The sequence below is a fragment of the Rhagoletis zephyria genome, unplaced genomic scaffold, assembly GCF_001687245.7.
Source record: "Rhagoletis zephyria isolate East Lansing unplaced genomic scaffold, Rhagoletis_zephyria_1.1 Rzeph_scaffold_03106, whole genome shotgun sequence".
Taxonomy (NCBI): domain Eukaryota; kingdom Metazoa; phylum Arthropoda; class Insecta; order Diptera; family Tephritidae; genus Rhagoletis; species Rhagoletis zephyria.
The window spans coordinates 7804-34488 of NW_016160190.1; the positions used below are offsets into that span (position 1 = coordinate 7804).

General features: G+C 37.2%; 2 protein-coding genes across 5 annotated transcripts in view; one reads left to right on the top strand and one right to left on the bottom strand.

Annotated features, from left to right (window-relative positions):
• LOC108368419 (transmembrane protein 94-like) overlaps nt 1-1051 on the bottom strand; it is a 6657-nt gene extending 5606 nt beyond the window's left edge. The window contains exons 1-2 of the mRNA XM_017623269.1: nt 690-1051; nt 3-510 (exon numbers count right to left, since the gene is read on the bottom strand). Of these exons, the coding sequence (XP_017478758.1) occupies nt 3-510; nt 690-862 (681 nt within the window). The 5' untranslated portion in view covers nt 863-1051. The remainder of the gene's footprint in view (nt 1-2; nt 511-689) is intronic.
• Nucleotides 1052-5449: 4398 nt separating this feature from the next.
• On the top strand, nt 5450-26337 carry LOC108368417 (protein tweety). 4 transcript variants are annotated; one of them, XM_017623265.1, is made up of 9 exons: nt 5450-5691; nt 14031-14625; nt 17653-17830; nt 21193-21500; nt 21576-22339; nt 22399-22568; nt 22759-22770; nt 22840-23590; nt 25210-26337. In XM_017623265.1, the coding sequence occupies exons 2-9, from the start codon at nt 14485-14487 to the stop codon at nt 25826-25828; spliced, it is 2943 nt and encodes a 980-aa protein (XP_017478754.1). In that variant the 5' UTR covers nt 5450-5691; nt 14031-14484; the 3' UTR covers nt 25829-26337. The 4 variants fall into 4 exon arrangements, with proteins under 4 accessions (XP_017478754.1, XP_017478755.1, XP_017478757.1 ...); XM_017623266.1 differs by having other exon boundaries at nt 5450-5608; XM_017623267.1 differs by lacking the exon at nt 5450-5691 and adding an exon at nt 8874-8895.
• The last annotated feature ends 348 nt before the right edge of the window (nt 26338-26685 follow it).

Sequence of the window (26685 nt, forward strand, 5' to 3'; positions counted from 1 at the left end):
GCCAATGGGCGCACTGGAGGATCATTAACTTGTGTTGGACCATAGATTTCATGCATTTCAAATGTGCGCTTGCCATTCACCTCCGCACATGGGCCGGGTGTTATATGTCCCGGCCGTAGCACGATGTGATCGCCCCGTACAAGTAGGGCCCACGGCAGATTTACAATATTACCATCGCGATATGTCCACTGCAGCGACACGCAAGGCGAAATTGGACAACAAATATGCGGATAATTGCATGGTTGCCACTCGCCGCATAGATCACGTTCAGCGAGTCTTATATCGGCGAGTGCCTGGCGTGTCTTGCGGTAGATTTCGGTACGACGTAAATTGTTCTCGCGCACCACCACGCACAAATCCAATGATAAGATAGCCGCAACACAGATCGCAGCCAGATATGCGTCGGCGATAAGTAGCGCAATCATAGTGAATAGAGTGGCTGTGATTGCAGGCCATCCTAGTGGTGTGTCGCTGGGTTTGACGAATGCCGAACGCAGTTTGCGATAGAAGCTGCAATGAACAACAACAAGAAATTTTGGAAGCAATCCAAATATTATTAATAATTAAGTATGCTAACAGGCAAACAATATGCACACACATATATACATAAATAAATCTTGACTAGACTAAACACACGCGCGTATAGCATGTGTGTATATATGCATATAGTATACCCCTTGTACACTTACCTCTCCTTGGCATAGGTGGCTTCATGTTCACGCAACAACTTTTCTATATCATCATGCAGACGAGCTAGTGCAACTCTCGTGGTTAGGCCATAATTGGGGTTTTCCCGGGAAGCTCCTTCACCTAACGCATTTGCGTTTGTAGATACGGCCTTTCGTTGTGACTTCACAGACATCGTTGATAGAGTGGGTTTGGCCTAGAGTTTACATTGAGAACTGCTGCAAACTGGAATTCCAATTTTTGTTTATTTTGCTTTGGTCTTTGTCCTTTTTATCGGTCACAAATTCTACTTTAATTGCATTTTTCGGCGATTTACTCCAAACACAAATAAATTGCTAAAATTCGCGGATGAGAATAAAATCAAAAAGTCAACAAACAAAAATAACAAACGTCAAAAAACTGTCAGCTGTCAAACTCGCTGGAATTTTTCTGGAATGCCCTACCGGAAATCATTGGAATGCACTACCGGAAATCATAGGAATTTCACTACCGGAAGTAGAGGACAAATACCGCAGAGTTGCCGTAGTACATTATGGTAAAATTTTAGAAAAATGGTTTTCATTGTGAGTTTTCAAACGTAGAACGTAGAATGTAATTTTGACGCAGAAAAAAGTCTCACATCTGTTCCTGTACCTGTACATAGCTAGCTATTTCACCGCACCTAAATAAAATAGCGTCAGTTACCGCCCTATTCCAATGCCTCTGACAAAACTCATAGCATATCAATAACTCGAGGCCTTTCCGAACGTAAAACCGGCTCTCGCGCAAATGTGAAAACCATCTGAAACCCGAAAACCGGTTCTTCTGCCATACTTTACGGTTCTATTCCCGTACTAAATCCATTTCCAATACCTATACCTATCAATAATCTAAGTTTCTCTTTTGGAAGGCTGATTGGTTGTCGGAATCTCTTCATATTATAACCATTCAAAAAACTCTGTGCTTGAGCTTCGCTAATTAAGTTCACTCAGTGTGTTCCTCTTTTTTCTGAGCTCTTCCTAAGACTACTTTTACACAGTTCAAGTATTGAATTCAATTCTGCTCGCATGTGGAAGAGAGGGGGTGAGAAGAAAAGGGACGAGTAGACATGTGTCTGTACCGTCAAGTCGTTTCAACTTTCTTGCATTGCTTTTGGCATTTTCGTTGCTTCCCATTTAAAGAACCAAAAACTTGAATTCAACAAAATTGAAACGTGTAAAAGCAAATAGAAACCACAAAAGAGAATGAGCAAGAATTGCTTTCAAGTACTTGAATCATGTAAATCGGGTGTTAGTATTAGGAAGGGCTCCGGGTCAGTTGGTGTACAATTTACTGCCTCCCTTGCAAGACAATCTTCTACATCATTTTCCTCTATTCTATTTTGGCCTGGTACAAAGAATATCGAATATATTCCATGTTTCTTAACCTGGTACCCATGCTTAATGTGACCAACCGTACTTCTTTCGGAAGTACAGTACTTCGTACTTCGCAGTACAGTCAAAAGTATTCTTTGCAATATTTTGTACTTCAGGTTCTGAACTACTCCGATCTTCTGGACTATCGTCACATGGCCTGGTCGATAAATTCGTTCAATCCCTTCAAGTCGCCGGGAACCGACGGCATCATAACTACGCAGCTGCAAAGGGCTCTTCAGGTGTCAGGCAATTGGTTGGCTCCTATTTATATGAATTGTGTTAGGACCTGGTACATTCCCAAGGCTTGGAGGTGATCAGTGTTGCGTTCATTCCGAAGGCCGGAAAAGGCCCTCATGCTTCCCCTAGGGTTTTAGGCCTATTAATATGTCTTCGTTTTTGCTAGAAACGCTAGAGAGACTGATAGACCCAAATCCCAGCAAGACGGAACTGGTATTGTTTACCAGGAAGTACAAGATTTCCGTTGCGGCCCTTACCTCGAGTAGGGGTGTTCGTCTGCGGCTTTCAGACAGGGTCAAGTACTTAGGGTTGATCCTGGATAGAAAGATGTCGTAGAAACCTAATATTGAGGAAAGGGTAAGAAAGGCGTCGGTTGCCTTTTACTGCTCGTTCAAAATAGATCGCACTTATCGGAATTAGTGGAGCATTAGGAACACGGCGCCTGCGGATATTCCTGACAGGAAATCGAGTGACAACACTCTGGAGTTCTGGAGAGCTTTGACTTCTTCCCGAACACATAGATTACAGCGCCTCCGAAAAGGCTCTCAGAATTTCTACCCATATTCCCTGAAGAGAGGACCGGGTATGGCGGAGCTACTCGAAGAAGAGAGCGGTAAACTTCTTTACGGACGGATCAAAACCTGGAGACATGGTTGGTGGAGGTTTGTTCTGTCGGAAACTCTCCACCAGAACTATGTTCAGGCTTCCGGACTTCTACAGTGTCTTTCAGGTTGAAATAGCTGCCATCAAAGACGCGGTAAACCCACTGCTAAAGGGTGTAATGGTGCACTCGAAATCGGTAAAGGAATGTCTGACCTCTCTATCAATCGCACTTCTTATTAAGGCTAGTTTAGGTGTCGGGCCACACGGGTCACGAGGCTAACAGGGAAGCATTTTAGCTTGCACTTCTTAACTAACACTGAGCTCTCAGGAATCGAAAATAGCCGCATTCGAAATTTGGTAGTCGGCTCGGGGCGTTTCGCCGACTAAATTAAGGGTCTCCGTTGAGTTTTTTCGTGGTATCACAAAGAACAATCTCTTAAATATCCAAGTGTGTCGTTGCACATGTACACACATACATTCATTTAGCTCCGCCTGAACTATGCTCGGATATTTCCCCAAAGCAAATACATCTTTCTTCTGACGGTTAAGTTTTCTGCCCCTATTACTTCTGGAGGTTTCCAGCCGCCTATATACTAATACGGGATGCCAGCCTGGATGAGCCTCTCGAAGGAAGAGATGTTCCAGTTCCAGGCATAAATTGTTGTAGCATAATTCTATTTAATATTCATTTCAAATATTATAGTTTTCCTATGTCATCTCTTGGAAATGATGCTGGCACGTTCGACGATCCTAGCATCTCCACCTTTCCGTTCCCGAATCTAACGAAGCTTAGTGGTACAACGAGAACAACAATAAAAAAACTTAATTAAAACAAACGTATTTACAACACCTTAATTTCTTTTGGATTTTTGGCTACGATCTCCCACTGTGTTAAGTCTTTCTGTCACTCTGTTCTAGGTTACCGATGTTAAATCCACCTTAAGAAGAAATGTTCTGAATTCAGAATGAAGACGAGGTTTAACCATCACTTTACAACTACTCTTCCAGTTCTTTGTATGCTAAACTTGCTAAGAGAGAGGTTTTATTTGAGGCCATGAACACCTGTCGACTTAAAGATCGGTTTTCAACAATAAAAGAGGAACTTCCACTGGTGTTTCTCATACAAATTTATATCCCATCCTCAGGGATAGTCTCTCAATAGTTGTCGTCAAGCGCAAATAACGGGAGACCCGGGAAGCGTGCAGCTTCTACGGCGTTTGTCTATAGGGACAGAGGCATTAGCTGAGCAGGGTTTAGTGGGTATGGGAAATATCCTTTGAGTTGTGGTGTGTCTCTCCGCATTCCGGGCACTTGTTGGACACATCTGCATCTAATCTGCTCAGAAACGAGTTAAACTTGCTGCAGTAGCCAGAGCGAAGTTGGGCTATTGTAGTCCGAGTCTCCCGAGGCAGACAAAGCTCTTTGTCGTCCACGTCAGGTGGTTGTGTTCCCAAAACGGCATTCACAGGTCGAGAGTCAGTATAGATCGACACTGATACCCTGTGAATTCCGTTTATGGCCTGTCGGTATGCTGTCGAGTGCAGAGGTTGCTTTATGAACCTCTGGACTTCGTCCGTCAGTTGTTCGTATAGATGCCTTATGACGCACCTTGGCGAGTGCCTGTTTGGGTGCTCACGGTCGGTGACACCCTACTAGGAATTGCTTGCAGCACATTTGAGCCTCGTCGTGTAGATGATATTGTGGCGACATCAGAAGGCATTAGGTCGCTGTCCGGAGTACCGTGTTTTGGTAGGTCTGCAGCTTCGTCCACTGCGTCCTTCTAGTCCGCGGCAACCACACAGGCGCTGCATAGTTTAGAACCGGCCAACCAATTGCCTTGTATGTTGCCAGCAACGTTTCGTTGTCTTTGCTCCAAATGCTGCCGGATATCAACTTGGGGATCTTGTTGCGCCGCTCTATTCATTGAAATCCTAATGTACACTGCTCGTTTATTGAAATCTTTGAGCATTAGCAACTCTAAATTACTCCGTTTTTCAGGTCAACACAAGTGTCTACTATAGTACATACATATACTACAAAGGGCTGCTTTGATAGGGGAATGCATATGTACTTCCGGCATTGGCTAGGTTTCCTTCCTGTCATCGGTTAACGATGTGAATATATTTGTATACGTATGTATGAGGACATACAAATGTACATACATAAAATAATACGGCGAATCCACACATCTACAACAAGAGCGCCTGAGCTTTTGATTACAACACCACATACCTTGTAACAAGAACATAACTGTTGTTGTTCTAAAAAATCAGGATACTTGCCAATCATATAAACAAAGCGATAAAGGCATAAATTATTGAAATCTCACAGGGCAATCGCAACGAAAATGCGCACTAACTTTCACGCGCTCTCTCTCTCTCTCTCGTAGGTACTCTCTATTCCCATTTTAGCAGTGTACTTGAATCCTGAATCCTGTTCCGTATATTTATTTTTCCCACAAATTGTACATACAATCTGCGAATATGTACTTTTGCATATTTGAGAGCTCGTACTCGTATACCCAGCAATAGAGGGTGTGACCGGGTTAAAAGAAAAAAAATTTCATACTAGGTTCGAAGCTCAGAATGTGTGGTTCATGCGTTTCGGCTGCCGTTTGAAATCGACCGTCGGATACAAAGCAAAGTGAATTTGGGGAAAATTTAATTTATTTAATACTAAATGAAAAAGTAATTAAATGTGAATGAAATGAAATCAATTATAAAATGTGTAATTAATGAGTGTGAAAAAACTGTTTGCGAATTGCTGAAAAGTGAGTCTAGCTATGCAAAATGCTGCAAATGATTTTTCAACTAGCTATACTTATGCGATTATAGTACATAGTTTCTGCTGGCTGTAGTCGCCCTAAGTGCATTTGAGGGCGAAAATTATGTATCCATAAAAGTTTTACGAACGCAAAGTTCAAAATCAAAATTAAATATTAAATAAAATAAACTGAAGTGATTGAAGAAAATATACGAAAATGTTGGAAATGAAGAAATAAGAAGCAACTTAAAATATGTATAGCAAAGAGTAAAAAAATTAAATGATGAAAAAGAAATTTGATGATAGTTTAATATACACACATAAGTGAATACATAAACACTTATAGTTAAGTGTAAAAAATTGAATTTAATAGCTGAAAAATAAATTTTTTCCAGCTACACAGTTTTTGTGTACTTCAAAAGCTTTCGGGAGCTACAAAATCAAGTTTAAAGTTCATTCTTAAGTATTTGCAGTGCTGCAAAAACTCTTTAATTGCACTTTTTTTTTAAATTAAATCGTAACAACTTTGAGTCACTCCCTGTCTGCTTGTGTCTGTGGGATATGTTCTAATATTTGTGCATTGCAACGGGATGTTTGTATGTACCTCTGCGGATAATTGTATGTGTTTTTGTTTTTGTGTGCACCAATGGTTAAATCTATAGACAGTGGCTGTGGCAGAGCTCACCCTAACAGCATCCATACGAACAGCGCGCGCGCACACACACACACACCTACACCCACAAATCTACTTGCAATTACTCAACCAGCAAACGTTCCACCATCCCGCACAAGCCGTGTTCGTTCGTCACCACACCCCCCGCTCATTACACGGCAAGCTTTGTCCACCAAACACAATACTAGCGCGACTGCCGCAGTCGTTGCCGACATCTTGTAGGCAAGCAGCCAACCCCCTCAAACTCAAAACTTGTGTGCGCCATGGCAATCTGCATTTGCCCAGCGACCGTCGCACAGTGGTCAATAAATGGAATGTAATGTTCATAATTCACTGGAGCCTTCATTTCTCAACCGATTTGATTAATTATTTTTTTAAATCAAAGCTAATAAAATTTACAAGAGACTAGTTGAGCCCAATTTTCGAATTTTTATTTGTTTGTATTAAATTTTTTAGTGCAAAGTGCAGAAATTGCGCCAGTTTTGAAGAAGACCGATTCTCCTGTTCCAGCTAATAAAAGTTTCATAATAAAAACTAGTTAAAAACAATTGTAGGGTTCTCCTAAAACAAAAAAAAAGATTAAAAAGTAATAATTTGAAAGGTTATAAAANATTGTAGGGTTCTCCTAAAACAAAAAAAAAATAAATAAAAAGTAATAATTTGAAATGTTATAAAAAAATGTTACCAAAAGTATTTTTTTGTTTTTAGTTTTTATAAAAATTTTGGGTATGCAGTTTTATAGATTACTAAATTTTAGTACAATAAAGTGCAAGTTGCAAGTCGCTAAGAGCTCGCGTTGATTTTTAATAATTTTTTCGCTAACATTTCGAGCACATCTGCATGCCAGATGGGAAATAAAAGCGTTTGTTATGTTATTAAAAATCAACGCGAACTCTTAGCGACTTACAACTTGCACTTTATTGTACTAAAATTTAGTAATCTATAAAACTGCATACCCAAAATTTTTATAAAAATTAAAAACAAAAAAATACTTTTGGTAACATTTTTTTATAACATTTCAAATTATTACTTTTTATTTATTTTTTTTTTGTTTTAGGAGAACCCTACAATTGTTTTTAACTGCACTTGCACTAAAAAATTGAATACAAACAAATAAAAATTCGAAAATTGGGCTCAACTAGTCTCTTGCAAATTTTATTAGCTTTCATTTAAAAATAATAATTAATCAAATCAGTTGAGAAATGAAGGCTCCAGTGAATTATGAACATTAAATCCCATTTATTGACCACTGTGCGTCGCGACGTCCGTTGCATTTTACGAGAGTCATATCCTTGTCAGACGCAAGCACGTCCTTATTGATATAAAACTACTCGTACGTAGGCAGACGTAAGGTGTGTTTTGTGTGTGTTTGTGTGTATGAGAGTGGCGACCCGACCCTCGCGCAGGACACAATAGGAAGAGACACTGAAACAGGAACAGCAATAACCGCAGTTATACGCGTTGCACACGAATTCGATGTGGTTGTTGTTGTGACAAACTTAAAAAAAAGGATTTTTAATCAATATACTTTATAAGAACACTTGCTTGCTGACTGATATGGCAACCACATGAATATATAACAGGATAACCAGTGGCTGTTGTCGTTACCGTTGTTGGCGTCGTCGTCGTCGTTGTCGTCATCAACGGTAGTCGAAGGTGGTGAACGATAGTAATGCTGAGAGAAAGCCACAGGATACTATATATACGCATATGAGCTGCCGCTAATCGGGAGGCACAGCATATACTATGCCAAACTGAGATAGAGAGAGAGAGATCGACTCTCGCTTGGACATATAAACAACTACTATTTTTCTCCAGAGTCAAAGTTAACTGCATTTCCTGCTCTCAGGAAACTCGACACAATTGTTTCTTTTGAGAGCTCACCTTTAGGGAGAATTCGCCGGCTATTGCGCAAGAATGCATTGTCGGTGTACCAATGCCGAGAGTAAACGTAAACAAACAAATGGGCGCGATAAGGATATATTTACATACGTAAACACAATACGAGTATTCATTCGCTTGATCTCACGGAAACAGGAGAGAGAGAAAGAGAGACATTTTTATAGTTTATTAGTTCCTTTAGCTCAGAATTTTTTGCTCACTCCAAGTATTTTTGGCTCAAAAAAATTTTATAGATTCCGGGATAGAAATTGTAAAAACATACATACTTACATACATATATGTACATAGTATATGCTCAACAGCGAATGTCGTTACGGAGCTTAAAGTACTATAATGAAATTATCCCTTTGCTGATATATACATATGTATTTGGAAACGGATTTATCCACACGAGACTATGTAAACACTCTAAGCGACAGACAAAATCTAACGGTTCATAGAATATGTACTTACATATGTATATAGATTACGTGTTTAGAAGGGAGTAGATAAGTAAATTCATAAAATAAACTGATTGTTATATTTAATAAGAGTAACGAACAGACTCTATTTTATTTATATTTAATAATCCCCTTTGTGTGACAACATAAAGGCGCATGCTACAAATCGGAGGATAAGCTCGACCAACACTAAAAAGTATGTGTAAGCGCCAATCTAACAAAAAAAAAAAATCAAGTGTTGTCTATGATTTGCCGTTAGAGTTCAAGAACCGTACAACCTACTCAGTCTACGCTTAAAATCTCTAAGCGAAGTCCCGGCAAGATTTGTAAACTAAGACAGATCTTGTACTGGTTCTACGAAAACCTGCAAAGAAAAGTAATGGCAGACTCTCCCAACGATAAAACTAACAGACAAAATCTTGTTTTCGGTATCTTACTGAGGGATTTACGGGCAATATTTCCTCAAGAACTAGGTTTTTCGAAAGACTACACGCTACAGCTGCCTACGTTTACATAGTCAGCAAAATTTTCTAATAACGGAACCCGAGAAACCAAACAATTTATGGGGTTGACCATGAGTTTATTTCAAACCGGAACAGTATCCATTGTTTAGACCATGGATAGGCATATTGTAGTAGTACATATATATGTACATTAGCGTGGGCCGAAAATCCGCGTTTTTAGAGTTTTGATTGGTAATAGCAAAAATATGGTTCACTATGCTCTAAAAACAATCCGTGTGAAATATGACAATTTTTGGTCAATATCTTAGGCTCGCCCAAGTGCATCAAAGTTCAATATGGCCAAAAAATAAAAATTAATAAATAAATTAATAAATTTTTTTTACTAAAATTGCAATAATCTTCTAAAGTAAATATTAGCCCTACATAATTAGGTATATGGACCTCTTTTGTAGAGAATCGAAGTTCGCTAAGAAAAAACTTTTTTTAGTACTTGAACTTTGATGGACTTGGGCGAGCCTAGAATATTGACCAACAACTTTCACAATTCACACAGATATTGCGTTTCTTGATTTTTTGCATAAAAGTTTTTATTATGTTTTATTATAAAATATTGGTTTTTGTATAGGCTTCGTGGATCTAATGTGCGGAAGTGAATGTAAAACAAAATTTTCTTCAATTCATGACCAACGTTTCGCTAAATTTCCTTAGCTTCCTCAGAGGCGAAAATCTTTATTAAAAAGAACAACAAGGAACATTAAAAAAAATATGCTACACATAGGCCATTTTCTATATATGTATATACATTTATTACAAAAGTAGTAAACTTTTAACATTGTATACATACAAAAGGCTAACAAAACTTCCATATCGTTACCTTAATATAGAAAGAGCCTGTCTAACATCGTCGCTGAAATACACAAAGCCGTAACTAAGTGAAAACCCAAAATTCCCTTTTTGATTTATTATGATGCATTTCATCGAATTATAAGTCCGAACATCATTTTAAGCAATAAAAAATATTAGTTAGTTACGGCTTTTTTGCTTTTCTACGACTATATGAGTTAGGACATTCCTATATTAAGGTAACGATATGTATACATGTAAAAAACAAAACTTAAAACTTAAATATTAGTAGCAGTCGCCTTTGGTAATCTTGTCATCAGAGACCGTAACAGTTACAACTTTTATTATAAAAATCGCTCTTTACATTTTTTTTATTTTTATTTAATTAATCGTTAAATAATAGACATTTCTGATTTTTAATTTATAAATCCAAAATAACAATTATTTTTGATTTTTAACTAAACAATCTGCAAATAACAGTTATTTTGGATTTTTATACTATATATCTTAAATAATGGTTATTGAAGACTTTTATTGACAAAAGTCATCGATAAAAATCAGTCAATGACTCTTACTTTTAAAAGCCATCAATATAAATCAGTCACTGACATGATCTTTTTAAGTCATACATATAAAAGTCATTTGTATAAGTCGTAGTAAACTTTTGTTCTCTAACACCTTCTTAACTCCGAAAAATTATAATGACTTTTAAACGTATGACTTAAAAAATAAAAGTCGGTGACCGATTTATATTGATGACTTTTAAAATTAAAAGTCACAGACTGATTTTTATCGATGATTTTCATAAATAAAAGTCTTCAATAACTGTTATCTAACCCATATAATATAAAAATTTAAAACAATTGTGGTTTTGGATTCATAAAATAAATATCAAAAATATTTTTTTTTTAAATTTGCATACAAATAAAAAAAATCAATTTTTATTTTCGTTGAAAAAAAAAATTTTATTGGTATGTATTACTTAGTTATAGAACATTTCCTTCATAGTGAATTTTTCAATGACAGTTTTCATCAATAACTGTTATGTTCGGTCCCTGCTTGTCATACTGATTTGTGTTTTCATGAAGTGAAGAAAATTTAGTTTTTATTCGCGGCGATCCTTCTAATATCTCAACTACTGTGCCACCTAGCGACCTAATTCATCTTTCGTATTGTATTGTCGCCGGATTCTGAGCTAAATTTGAGATTTCAAGACTTAAAATTTGACTGGAATACATATATACATATACACACACATATACTACATGCATATATGCACACATATGTACATAAAAGCTTTTGAAAAGGGTGGCAGGCAAGTTTTGATCCCTTGTACCATTCTATCACTTTTGTACCTGACGCCAAAAGTTTTTCTTTTAATCCAGAAACCTCAGCAGTTTTTTAAGATAATTCTAGATTTCTTATCATATCATTTAATTCTTTTTGGGCGAAAGGTTTTGCTTTGCCACTGCCACTGCTCAATTCATTGAAGATTTCTTTGAATGTTGGGTCACGGAAGAAACAAAATTTTGGAATAGGAACATACTCTAAATGTGGCAAGTGTCTTCAAGTCGATTTTAAGCCCGAACAATTGTTTTTGTTTAAATAGTTTACGCCACGAAAATTAAAACACTGACCCACTGTATCGAGTGTTCGCATCACAGTTTACAAACAATTAGGAGCATCCAAGCTTGAATTGATAATTTTCGATTTGAATTATGTACTAAAAATAAGTACTTTTCATTAAATCTGTTATAGGGGTTCGAAATTTTTTAACTGTGTATTCACCAAAAATGTAATTAAATACTTTTGGCTCATTGCGATACTTCTACGCGATGAATACATGATATTAAAATCAGTTTAGTTATTTATAGAAACTACACGTAGGAAAAATATATAATTTTTTTTGTGTTGTCAAGGCACACTTCTTAAATCGTAGACCTGTGTACAGGGTTGCCACTTTAATAAATAATTACCAAAATTGGTAGAAAAAATTGGGTTGGTAAAAAGGTAAATTTTTGTTTAATTTGCTAGATTTTTGTTAAAGTATTTTGTTTTAAAGAACAAAAAAAACTTTTCGTTCCCGCTTTAATTTTTCGTAGTTATCTTAATAAGATAGATTTATTTTCATCAGTGTAGTCCTATTTTTTTTTACAAACTTTCGAACACTTTACTGGTACACCTTGTTCTAACATAATATTCACAATTATTTTCATGAACAATTGTTTGCGTTATTTGTTTATGAAAATATAGTTCATTCTGTAAAATAAATCAAAGCTCCACACTTTAAATAAAGTTCATAAAAATTAAAAAAATGTTCATCAAAATTTTAAACTTTTTATTCACAATTTCTAGAAAATTTTCGAGTATACAATTTTTGTAGCCCATAAAAATAAATAAATCAACGTAAGTTTTTATAAATGGCAATTGTTAAATGAACAAAAACCACAAAGGCCGGCGGCAAATAAAATTAAAAAATTCAACGGCAATTTTTAGCTGCACATTGTTATTGGTTATACTAAAAATCCATGCGCTTTTAAATTGCATTAAATTTTGACGAAAATGTTTGGAATTTTTCTAAATATTTTATTTGACTCTACTCCTTGATTTTATAGGTTTGGTTAAAGCGGAAACAATATTCTTATTTGTCTATAATAACTCCATTTGAAGTTTCGTTATTGCCTTAAGTTTCATCATTTTCGCTTTTGGTTGAAGCAAAACCGAGAAAATGCCATTAATACTTATAATCTCAAATATCATATCTTTAGTTAAATAAAAAGTTTATTAATAAACAATTTTTACTTTTATTAAAATAGAAAAAAATTATAGTTTTTATTAAAATAACTAAAACAAGTTATTGTTAGACATTTTCCAGATTTGGTAAATTTTTTTTTCAAGTGAATGGTAAGTATTTTTTTCCTCAATGGCAACCCTGCCTATGTAATGCTTTCGACAATTCAAAACTTGGTTGGCCGATTTCATACGAACATGCAAATATGTAAATACCTCGCTGAGGAGGGGAATCAAGCAACATAGCATCACAAAACACTGGTAGCCGGTGACCCCGACAATGTAGGCAAATAAACTTGTGTGCTTTTTCACCGAAGGGCATATTTATCTTACGGATTAAGTTTGGTTGCCTGGTTCGTGTCTTACTTCTTTCCCACATACAAATGTTCGTATATGCTTATGTACAAATTTACGCGTTAGTAGCGTATGCAATGAATCACAGTTACGGGCTTAAGTGGGCTATTTGAAAAGCTATATAAGTAGTAAAGTGCGAGTAAAATGAATTCTAAGGTGGCCAAGTCGTAGTTGCGAAGATGTAGCATAATATCCTACCTAGTATGTAAGCAGCTGTTTTCTATGTGTAGATAGTAACAATGACGCTTCCTTCCATCATTCATAATGTGCAATTTTGCCGTATTGAAATGCATTGTGGCTGTGTGCGCGTAATCACATTTATGTCAACGAATAATCGAAGGTAATGAGTGTCCCGTGAGTGTCATTAAAAAGTGCACCAATAGCGATGGCAAGGAAGTTGTATGCACCCATGCACCCAAGTCTTCGACTGACACAAGCAGACATGCTCAAAATGTAAAATATGTACTACAAAGTGACGTGCTGAAAGGACATGCCCTCATACACACACGCACATCCAAGAAAACATGCGACAACTGACGGTTGATGGCTGACTGACAGTCAAGCAAAGCCGACATTTCAAGTACTTCTCGGGATCGTGATCTGTGTTCCTTGTGGCTGTGCTTATTGCACATACATACATACATATTTAACTAGAATTTTGCCTTTGTATTTGCCTCTATTCTTGTTTTGTTGCACACTTGACACACTTCCGGTGCTGTAATAACCCTAAATTTGTGTGTAGGTAATATTGTTGCGCGCAATAATTTAAATATGTGTGTGTTTGTGTGCACCAATTCATTAAAACAAAAGTCGTTCTTCTTTTAAATTTTCTTTCTTTTTTTCGGTTTTTCCTTTTTCGCCCCCAACAATGGCTGCACAGTGTAAAGTGTTTAGATGTGTGGCTTCGTTTCCCTGTGCGAAAGAGGTTCAGCCATTAAATATCACAACACAACTGCACAATCACATCAGCTGCAGCCCCAGCATCAGCATCAGCATCCGCATCCAGGATCTAAGTAGCTCTTTGGTGTCATCGTCGGCGCCAAAAGCGTCACCTCTGTTTGCGCAACGAAAACTCCTGCACTGCCACCAAACACACGTGTTCTCACCTACATACCAGTACATATATGCATACTATGTTCAGCAGGGACTTGCTGGCCGTCGTATATTAAGCATCGTCGTCGTCTTCGAGGTCCTTGTTGTGGCTTAACTTATAAACGGATTTGAAACACACACACACACACACACACACACTCACACAAACGACTAAGAAGTGAAGCGTAACGGAGAAAGCGTTGCGAAAGAGACTTTAAATTAATTGGGGCTTTTGTGTGAAAATGGGTGATTACCATCATGAGTACACGGACCAATATAAGGTGCCGGTTATCGCGAAGCTTCTGCACGCATTGCCGCACTACAACATCACTTTCCACAAAATCAACAGCACATTTCGCCCGAATGATGAAATATATTTGGAGGTGAGTAAATATGTAGGTATTCAGCCTTATCCTGAGTTTCGCCCGAAAAATACATGGAAACAAAAAGTGAAAAGTGAATCGGTTCGGGGAAAATTAAACTCATGATAAAGCTGATTATGAAGTAAAAAAAAATGCATACATACACACATACCGTTGTTCACGTTTTTATACAGTGCATGTCGTCATCATCAATGCAAAAGGTCTTATACATATGAAAATTTTTCTGAATGTATTTGCTTTATTCCGTTGATTTTCCTTCTGATTCATACATATGTACACCACCATACCGAAATTTCAAGCCATATTTGGAAAAATAAAATTTCCCTAAAAAAAAATAAAAGAAGAGTTGTTTTTCTCTGAGCAAATCAAAATACAACCCGGTTCAAAATTATAAGCGCAGCGGTTCTTGACAAGTTTTAAAAATTTATTTGTTTGCTATGTTTCATAGAACTATATTCACATAGTGTATACCTTAACACAAACTGTTTAAATCCAAGTTTTAAACCTTGTGAAATATTGGAAAAATTTCAACAAACTGTCGTAAAAAATTTAAGCATTTTAATTCGACTTATTTGTTTATTTCATAAGTTATTTATATAATAATAATAACTGAAGTAAATTTTCAAGGGTTTTCAAGTAAATAATTTTTAAAGGATGTTTTCCATACCCAATCGTCCTTATGCATCAAAAAATTTAATCATTTTTAATCCTACAGAACTTTCTCTTCTATTTGCTATTCTACATTGCACTGAATTTCTTAAAAAATTTTTGGAAGTAATCATATTTTTGAAATGTTTGAAAAAATCCTGACATCAGAGAAAAAACTAAATACGCAGTTCTACTATATTTTGTCCATAGCTTTGCGAATATATCCATTTTTCTCATATATGTAATACTCCTATATTGGCAGTAAGAGCTAGTACCGTCCGAAAACACTACAGTACAGATATATCAATAAACACGTACGAAAGAAAAGGAACACATACGTTTATAAATAAACATGTACACAACAAATATACAAAAACTGCACTCAAGTACACAATACATTGACAAAAACAGTACTAGACTGTCTCGCTCTGATTTCGGAATGCTTACACATTGAGAAGTTAGCTTACTGCCAATATAGAAGTATTACATATATGATTTTTTTGTGTGTACATAAAACTTACTGTCGCACGGTGTAATAATTAAATATTCTACATAGGCGTAATTAATGTCTGATTTTGCCAATTAAAACTCCATCTAGCTTAATCGATTTGTATTTTCATTTTAGTACATACATACAAGTAGGTGGAATAAACTTTTCAGCAAAATACCATATTTATTATACAAAGATCCTTCTTTTTCATATTACTAAAAAAAAAAATAAAAATTATATAGGCTCCTTTGGCTCTCTTGGTCACTCCCTTTCTCATCTAAAAAACAACTGGTACGCTGGGGAGTGTCAAGAAGCTGCAGAGAAAAAAGATGCCGCTTACAGGGCCCCGCTGCGATCAGCCGCAACGCGAGCTATCTGGCACCGTTATGGGGAACCGAAGAACGAATCGAAACTTATTTGCTGCACTAAGAGGAAATAGGCCGAAAGTGAGTGCTTGAAGTGCTGCTATGTACGAAGAGTTTAAAATGCTGGCCAACTGGAAAAACGCCCGAAAATTTTATCAGAGACAGAGAGTTAGCAACTTTTTAATGGTGAAAATGTGCTCTGAGTTTTACTTTTGTGTCTCAGGCTGCATTTGAAGCCTTTGTAATGTAAAGGTATTGCCCGAAGAATACTAGTAGTAGCTAACGTTGCCTCGAGATAAGTACATTCATGTAAAATCGCCAAACAACCGATTGCGTCCTTAACAGAGTTATTTGCTATTACGGTTCTGGATCTGTTTCAGAACTAATAAAAAATGTTCAGTCGGACTTCGAGTGCTATACTATAATTTTATGGTCGCATTTTTACTAGGACGATTACTTTATACTGGTATTTTATTTAAACACCGTCGAAGGTTCATAAGTTGGAGCATTCGATTTGTAATGCATATGCTTTTGAAATTGTACAACCAGCCGGAAAAGTAGTAGGTGTAGTAAAACCTAAACTGGATATTTTTAATTCAAAGATCTGTCTAATATTCATAGGGTTTTTCTTTTGATGGAATGAGTTTCAAAATACTGCATACATACTTTATTTTTTAGGATGCAACGAAATATATAAATTTAATTCATTTCTAACTAGTGATGTGCTGAATTGCCGGTACACAATAGAAATATTTCGGTACCCAATACTTCGGAAATATTTCGGTACCCAGTACTTCCTTTTCGGTACCCAATACCGATTCCATACATAATTACAGCTTTTTGACATAATTTTCAACAGAATATCTGTCAAAAAGGCAGCATCGACTTCATTTCGACCACGAATATGCTTCAAAATTAGTACGAGTAAGACGATGCTTTCCCAAAAGTTGAATACTTTTTACTAAGCAATGTGGAAACCACATAGTATGTATCAAAATACTCTCATCGCCTTCTTGATATTGTCGCAACAGTAAAATACCATTTTATTACTTTCCACCTTCGTAGATCTAAAACTCACGAAAAATGCGTTGACAAAGATAACATCGTCCGATTCATCTATGTAGAAACAAATGTTTTAAATAGCAAAGAGTTTCTCTGCGTTGTGGCGATGGAAAATGTAAATATGTATATTTTTCATTTAGGTCAGCACTAAAACCACTATTAGCCCCTACACTTGTTTTTTATAGGCTAGGCTCCTCTAAAACGCTTTTATTTTTGGTCTAAATGTGTTTCTATTGGAAGTCTAAACGTTTCGGTACGGAGTATCGAAAATATTGGATAATTTTTAAATCGGTACCGAGTATCGATCAATACTTAAAAGTAACGACTCAGCACATCACTACTTCTAACTATGTATATTTTCATCTTAACAATCCTTCATACGTATCTACATACATACACACATAAACACACCTGCATACTAAGTATAATAATGATTACGCTTTCATATCGTCCCAATTTTAGAGTTTGGGTATATTGGGTTCCGTGCCGGCCGCGCTCCTCATCATCTCTCTACTTGGATTGCTACTCTACTTAATGACACGATGTTGTGACAGGAAACCACGACCAGCTCATTCCATTACAAGTTTAAAAGTTGCTCTATCCATTGTAACGGTAATGTGTTGCGCGGCAATAGGACTTGGTAAGTGTTTCAAATTTGTGATGTCAACTTAATTAAAAACTGTGGTGATTGGCAGAGGGTTTGCAATTAAAAAAACATGAAATGGGATAAAAGTTTGGCAACTGTTTACAAAATATTTTTCCTCTTTTTTTATTAAAAATTCGTTAAAAGTTTATAAAAAGCGCAAAGTTAATAATAAAGCAAATTAAATTCCACTTTGTTGGTGAACCTTTTCTAACTATGTACGGATGTACATTTATACGAGGGGAGGCTAAATGTTTTAGAGGCTAAGGTATAAAATAGCTGATAGAAATTCAAAACAATTTTATGTTTCCATGTATGTAATCTCACTATACTTCAAAGCATTTCTTACATGAATCATAAATCATTTCTTTTTCACTCGAAAATCTTCATCCACGGAGGTTTTTATTCAAATAGGTGAACACGAAGTAATAGCAGGAGGCCAGGTCCGAACTGTATGGTGAGTGGTTGATTTCATCAAATCCAGTCTCGGCCAGCGCATGCCTTGCAACTCGTCCGGTGTGCACGGGTCCATTGTCTTGTAAAAACAGAACTTCCTTGGTCTCTACGTTTCTCGACAACTACTTGACGCACTTTTGTTAACAATTAGGCATAATAGCCTTCGTCCATTGTAGTGCTTTTAGGAAGATAGTCGATGAACATAATACTTTCGCAGTCCCAAAAAACAGTGGTAACGGCAGTGTTCTTTGTGAGGAATTTGATGACAACTCTGTACTCCATTTTCATACTGAAAGCGTAATGATGTTAATAGGGATATTAGCAATAAGACCCGCGCCACATGACATTAATGACACCTAAAGGTACTTGGGCTCAAAACTTTTCAGCCACCCCTCGTATGTACGAGTATAGCTGTACTTCTTTTTTTGGAAATATTCATAAACTTTAATAACGTTTATGGAATTGGGTGTGTCCACATTGAAAATAAGTTGTTTTGCTGGTTTGCAGGACACACCTTACCACACTTTTGTAGAGTACTTATGTTTGTATATTTGAAGTACTACATAAATGGGTACTATGCAAATTTGTGTATGTGTATAGGCAGTCAATGACTTCTGTTGTAACTGTTATTGTACTATTGACTGAGAGTGAATGAATTGTACAAAAGTTAAACTCAAATATGCAGAAAATCAACCCTCATATAAACTAGCTTTGCGCATAATTTACTCAAGTACCTTGAAAAACGAATATATGTATATACTCATACCTATTTAAATACATATTTAGTAGTTACTCAGTTTCTACTTGATGGTAATCTATGAGGCGTAGTTTTACCTAATCAATGATTTATAACAAGTGACGCGTGTTACACGCTATTTGACAGTCAATCGTCACGGATGTTTGCATTGTTACCAGTAAAAAGGTCTGGGAGCAAGATTTTAAATATTTGCGGTCGCGTTTCATACATACTATTTTAGTTAACGGTAGCATTTGGAATTAATGAAATTGGGAGATGCACTTCTGATTTAGATTTAGGATCAGAATTTGTGAAAGGGCTCTATACAAGAAGCGAATGGAATCCTAGTATGGCTCAGTGGGAGAGTGTCCGATGGAATCATTAGAATATTTAGGCCAAGTCACCAAAATAATTAAATCTGTACAGGAATGAAATAAGGAGCGACTTAACACTGAGAGCTATATATGTACATCTATACATTAGACTGCATCACCAAAAAAAGTTGCGTTTTTACCGCCGGGATTACAAAATTTATTATTAGACGTCTACCAAAATATTTCGGAAAAATACTAAGAATTACGTGAGCTAGACCGATTTGAAAATACCTCCAAAAATGAAGTTTTTTTTATGAATAAAAATATGTAGAACTTTTAGAAAAAAATTCTCTCAGATGACAAACAGATTAAGTTAAAAAATCTGCATAAAATCGTAGTAATAAGTGTTGGATGCTGTTTTTTACTTTTTTCAAAGATTGATTTATGAAAAACTTGAATGACTGGGGCAAAACAATTCTGATTTAAACTTACGGGGTCTCAGTACAAAGGTATTTTCCCACTCTTTTTACTTCTGTGCAAAAAAAAAGTCATTCATGTCCCAATTTTTTTTTCAAATACCAGCATATCTTAATTCAAATTGGAATGACGCTCGTTAAAAACAGCATCAAAAATCTCATTATTATGATTCCGTTGAAAGTTTTTTTTAATTTTTTTAAATATTTTTATGCAAATTTTCTAGGCTTAAACCGTTTTGTCAATGGAGAAACTATTTTTAGTCATAAAAACTCCGTTTTTGGAGGTATTTTCAAATGGGTCCAGCTCACGTAAATCTTAATATTTTTCCGAAATATTTTGGTGGACGTCTTAAAATTTTATAATTCCAATGGAAGCACAGTACCGTTTTTTTTGTATGGGGAGTGATGCAGTTTAATATATGTACATACATACATACTATCGTCACTAGACGCGAACAAAGGCGGGAGCTCAAAAGTTGACCGCGAAAAAGGCACATAAAAAAAAACTTCAGCGAAGAAAGACTCTTAACATAGTTGAAGGCGAAGAAAGACGCGTTAAAATATTTGACGCCCAAGAAGGACGCGGGTGTATTAGTATGTACATTCCGTTAATAATTTTTGGGGAATAGTGCTGAAGTGACAGTCCTTCGCCAAGTATAAATCTATGATTACGCATTTTTCATCGCTGTCAACTAGGTTAGGCGTCTTTCTTCGCCGAAGTTTCTCTTAAGCGCCTTTTTTCGTAAAATTTTTGTATGCGTCTTTTTTCGCCGACGAAACGCTAGCGCGACTTTATTCGTGTCTAGTGACGCTATGTATACACATGTTTTAACAAATCAACAGAAACTATATTGGTTTTCGTCACATGTACTATAAATGTATAGGTCCATTTCGGAGTCATTAGAAAAGATGGGTACATATTTACATTAGACCGAGCAAAAAAAAAAAACATTCACAATACGCCGCTGAGTCTAAAGAATTTTTTTTTGAGAGCATACAAATTCCAACTTTACTTATTTTGGGCCACCCCAGTGTCCGCTTTTACCTTGAGGGGTTATGTATTTGAATGTTGGTAGAACGGGTAGGTGGGATGCAATCGGTTGTAGGAAATGCAGTAAAGTCGTTCAAGATTTTACAGTGACCGATATGTGGGTGCATCTATTTCTTAGTTAGTCGCATTAAGCATTGATGTGAGTGTTACGTCTCATCTTTCCTTCATACATACATAGCGCTTTAGCGGGTGGCATAAAACTATAGGACGGCATCAAGATACACACCACAATCTGAAGTTGTAGATTAATAAAACACTCAAAAAGTTGTAACCGTTAAATAGTTTTTATATGCAAATATATATTGCTTTCCCTTTCCATTCCTCAGGTTTATATGGCAACGATGATCTTCATAATGGCCTGCTTGAAGTGTTGACTGCTGGCCGCAAGGTTGATAATTTGGTAACCACTATCCGCAATCAGACGCACATACTGGAGAATACTTTAAAGAATCGTATACGGCCACAACTGGTTGAGTTGGCCGACATTTTCGATCAACCCGTCTCAAATCAGACTGCACTCTCCATACTCTTTGTCTCATTGAATATTGTGCAAGGCAATGTGACGTTGGCCACTAATGCTGCTGGTGATATACGTCGACCACTGTTGGGCATTTCCATGACACACTTTCTTTCGGTATGTTTGGTTTTAAAATATTTGATCCCCATTTTTTACAAACAGCAAATTTGTATGCCTTAACACTTCTTCCAGCGTGGCGATCAATGGGAGCTCATTCGTTGGCCGGGTACGGTGGCCACGCTCGCTCTACTATTGGTGCTTTGTGCCGTTTTGTTGGTAGGTGTGGCACGTCATTCACGTTGTGCGCTCATATTATTTAGCGTTTGTGGTTTGCTGGCGGTCACCGGCTCTTGGCTGATGTCTGGCCTTTACCTATCTTCATCGGTTGCTGTCGGAGATCTCTGCATTAATCCGGCTGATTTTTTGGTATCCACCTCGCCCCGCGACCTTCCGACCAATGTTCTTTTGCACTATACTCAATGTGAACCCGGGCACACTAATCCTTTCACCCAACGGCTTCGCGAGTCGCAAAATTCTTTAAACAACGCACGTAGCGCGATGGCGACTGTAATGAAGATTTCCTTGGTACTTTTCAAATCGTCGGGTTTGCAACCGAAATTAGGTGCTGTTAATGCGGATTTAAATAGTAGTGAGCGGCTACTCACTCAACTCACAGCCTTGGTGGACTGTAAGGCTGTACATCACAATTTCTTGGCAGCCGCAAGAGGCCTCTGCGAGGGCGGACTATTAGGGTTGGTTCTGATGTTGATTGCTAGCTTTATCGCCGCTATACTGCTTACGATTATGGTTTGGGTTGATTCGCACACTTGGATCTACATACGAAAGCGAAATGATTACGCCCAGGTTGACGAGCCGTCGTATATATCACATCCAGCGCCACAAAATCATCAACAGATGATGAATGCGGCACGCACATTGCCACGCAATCACAATGGGTGAGCATGTCCCTCAAGTGAGATTTGTTTAAATTTGTTTGTTCGAACCTCCTTTTCAGGCACTTTAGTCCGCCGGTCATAAGTGGCTCCCACACCTTGCAACACCCATCGAAGCGGCAACAGCACGAGATGATGGCGCACGCGCACATGCAGCAGAACATGAGGGCTATGGGCACGCATACGCTAGGTCGTTTGCCGTCGCACAATCATAGCCCTACCCACTTGACTGGTAAGTGTGTTGGAACCTGCGTCATGCGACCAACAGACAACCTCCATCTCTTCAAAGTAGTTTAATCCATTTCCTACTTGCACTTATCATATATTACAAATCACGTATTGCTCTTTCGCATTTTTGCCTCAATCACTTCCCCCATTCCGCCTCTCGCTCCTCACTAACATTCTTTTCGCCCATATTGCAGGTCCCAATAACGGTAAATATGCTACATTAAGCAAACAATGCAAAACTTTGGAAGCCAATGATTTTTACTGAAAATCACCAGTAGCCTGTAGCGATCCCGCACGAAGTCAGCCGGCATTAACACCGCAGCAACAAGCAGCACAGCAACAACTCGCTCAACAACAAGCTCAACAATTGGCCGGTCAACCGATCTACTGTCACCATCCGCATCCACATTCGCATGCCGCCGTTGCAGCAGCTGTTCAACACCAACATGCCATCTATCATCAACAACAACAGGCTGCTCAACAGTATGGTACATACGGCACAGCTGCTCATCCGCCACCACACCAAATGACAACAGCTCAGCATGGTCAAATTTATCAGCAAATACCGGCACATATTGCTGCCCTACAGCCAAATGGTAATCCGCATTCCATCTACCAACCATTGGTGGCTGTTAGCCAAGGCTCAATTTATGTCTCGAATATGGCAACGATGCGTCGACAGCAGAACTCGCAAGCACAAGGACATCCACAGATACCGCCTCATCATGTACCGCCACATCAGCAACAACAGCCACCGCCACCACACCAACAGCAGCAGCAACACAATCAAATAAAGTCACCACAGGATGGACTACATCATCGTGATATACCAGCTACGTCTGCCATGGAAACGGCAATTTACGATCGCGACAAACAGATTTATAAGTGCTCAACTTTGCGACAAGGCGGCAAGTTTGATCCAAAGTATAAACCTTCGATACTGAACTGTCCACTGCCTGAGATACCGAAAGACGCCGAACCGGCTAAGGTTGAGTCGATCTATCAGCAGCAACAGAGTTACTCAAAGTAAGTGTGGTCAATTTCAAGATAAGTTTGGGTACTTCCGTTGCCAAGATTGCCATTGTATTATATATTTACTGGTAAACTCCACAAATTAGTTTATATAGGATGGGATGTAAAAATCCTGAGTGGTGCCACAACGGGCGTGACAGAGGTCCTAAGTGTGCTGATGACCATAAGTTGCCACGTCAACTTTACTTTAACTTATACCTTGTACATATATACCGATCCCATCCGATGTAAACAATTTATGGCATAAGGAGAACGATATGCATGTATATGGGCAAATGTCCCGTGCGCGCTGAGGGGTGCAAAACAAGCTACTTTTCGACTAGCTGGGAAGCAGACAGAAAATGGGGGAAAAAATTCGAAAACTATGATTTCTATAGGTTTTTCTACTGGTTATCCGCAGGCGCGTATGGGTTTTCGAAACGAAAATTTATTTGTAATTTTTCTCAATGATTGTCGTTTTTAATATTTTTTTAGTCATCTCAATCGAAAGATCTGGTCTTTTTACATAGGAATCGATAATTAAAAAGGGCCTTTTTTATTTTTCCGAGTTATAAAGCGTTTTAGAGCGCGCTAAACCAGTCGCGGAGCTCCGTCGCGTCACTTCGGCTCAGTTTACTTGCACGTATTAAAACATTATACCGTGATAGCAAATTTTTACAAAATGGTCATTTAAACTCCTTATATTTCAACGTTTTTGAGTTCACTTAAGTACTTGAATACTGTTTAATGTAAAAACTAAATGAAATTCTTATTCCACTTCTGAATTTTTAAACGCATGTTACTCTAAAGGCCTCCGAAAACCTACATTGATTTTCTAAACTACTTAAACTTAAATGAGATGTTTCTTATTCCACTTCAGAATTTTTTATCACACGCTGTTTTATGGTCTAGAAAATTATAGCTGAGTCCATAAGACTAATTAAACGAGTTTTCATATTCCACTTCTGAATTTTTATTAGATTGAGGTTTATGACTTCGAAAAGCCTTTGGTAGCACAGAAGCTTCCCATTTCCGAACTTAAGTCTTTAGTATTAAATTTACATTAAGCACTCATATATTTTATTTTTTTTTTTTTTTGTTAGTTTCGTATAAGATTATAATTATTTGTTGCCGTACATGTATATATTTAAAAAAAAATGTATCGACTGAGTTGTACACAGATATGAAATAATAAGGAAATACTTAAATAGCCTAAAGTCGTTCACTAATCGATTTTCGCAAATCATAAAAGTGAGGATTGTTCCATTAAGCAAGGACTCTCTTTGTATGCCCAGTAATTATTTCTCTAGGTAATTTTTCACCGCCAAGCCATATTTTTCGCCTTATTTGTATAGTTCGAGAATATAGCAATGAAAATATCGCATTTTATCTGCATAAAATTCCTCTGCCAAATTAAAAACAATACAGTCAATGAAGTTGATTAACGGAATGGTCATTACGGATTCTGGAAATATCAAGATTCCTTCGCATATTTAGCCATCCAATTTTTGCAAAGTCCTTTTTTATCGAACACTCTCCCACTATAAACTTGGAAAAATCTGCTAATCTATGAACATCCATTAAAAAAAACACATTGATAAAAATGAGTAATATCGTTATTTATTGTGCCACAGGACGCTGCAGCGGCCACCAATGAAACTGCCACCACAAATGAAAGCCATACCACCGCCTCGAATTGGCACACCTACATCGTCGCCGCCATCGAATGCGAGCGCGCACGCTGACCCACAACATGCTACTAGTGGACAGCAGCAACAACTACACCAAATTCCAAACGGAACAGTCACAACAGGGGAGATTCGACTTTCTAGTGACGATTCATCACTGCCCTTGCCACCGCCACCGCTGGAGGCAACCACTGAAGTGGGCACTATCGGTGTGAGTGGCGTTAGTGTTGTTGGTGGTGGTGGAGGTGGTGCCATTCATTCGCCACCCAAACCCGGTCATGCATTGAATAATAATAATAACAACAGCATAAACTCGAAAAGCAATAACAGCAACAATTGTCAACAAAGCAGCAACGGCGCAAACAATGGCAGCATTGCCAGCAACAACAGCAGTGCCAACAATAGCGGCAACAATAGCAGCAGCAGCAACAACAGTAGCAGCGCCACTACGTTACCGTTACACAATGGCAGTTCGGCGAATAATCTGGACGATGATGATGATTTGCCACCCCCACCACCGCCCGCCATCACCGACGACTCCAACTATGCAGTGACAGAACTGTAAGAGGCAACGACCCAAAAACTTTAAAGAATAAAATTAGTACATACATACGTACATACATATGTATGTATGTATATATGAACGAGTATAAAATTTAAATCTCGAATAGTTTAAGAAAGAACATTTGGCTTCAAAACTAATTGGGGTTGCACGAGTATATAGTTTGTTGGGTTCAAGCTGGAGATGGTTGATAATACTTAAGCGCACGGTCAGTAGCGTCGTTGTTTCATAGTAGTTGTAGGTTTTAAGATTCCAGTTAATGTTGTTGTTACGAATCTGGGTATACATATAATGGATAGTACATACATGCATACAATTATTGAAAAACACATAAGATATGTATAAAAGAAGAATAATTATTATGTAACGTACTTCATTCGACTAAATTAGCACACAAGCCAATACTATCGTAATCGTACTCGTGTATAATGCATAAGTTATAAATTGCATATACATACATACCAGAACATAACTTATGTGTGTATATGCATTTAATTTTACATGTGTGTATGTACATAGTACGTAGCAAGTAAATATATAAAATAAATACATAGTTGAAAGCTACAAAAAAAAAACAAAAACAAATATTTAATGGTGCGTTTACATTTATAAGCATTAGACAAGGACTTTACTTAAAAATTTAAGCGAAAATAATATGAATGACCATAACTACTTACAAAGTTTGTATGTGTGTACATTAGACTGCATCACCAAAGAAAGTTGCGGGTTTTCCGCCGGGATTACAAAATTTATTATATTTGAAGGCATTCACCAAAATATTAAGATTTAAGTGAGCTGGACCGTTTTGAAAATACCCCTAAAAATAGAGTTTTTTATGAATAAAAATAGTAAACGGAATG

Coding starts and splice junctions, on each gene's coding strand:
- LOC108368417 (XM_017623265.1), top strand. CDS start 14,485: ATGGGTGATTACCATCATGAGTACACGGACCAATATAAGGTGCCGGTT. Junction 21,501..21,575: donor CCATGACACACTTTCTTTCG/GTATGTTTGGTT, acceptor CACTTCTTCCAG/CGTGGCGATCAATGGGAGCT. Junction 23,591..25,209: donor CAGCAACAGAGTTACTCAAA/GTAAGTGTGGTC, acceptor ATTGTGCCACAG/GACGCTGCAGCGGCCACCAA.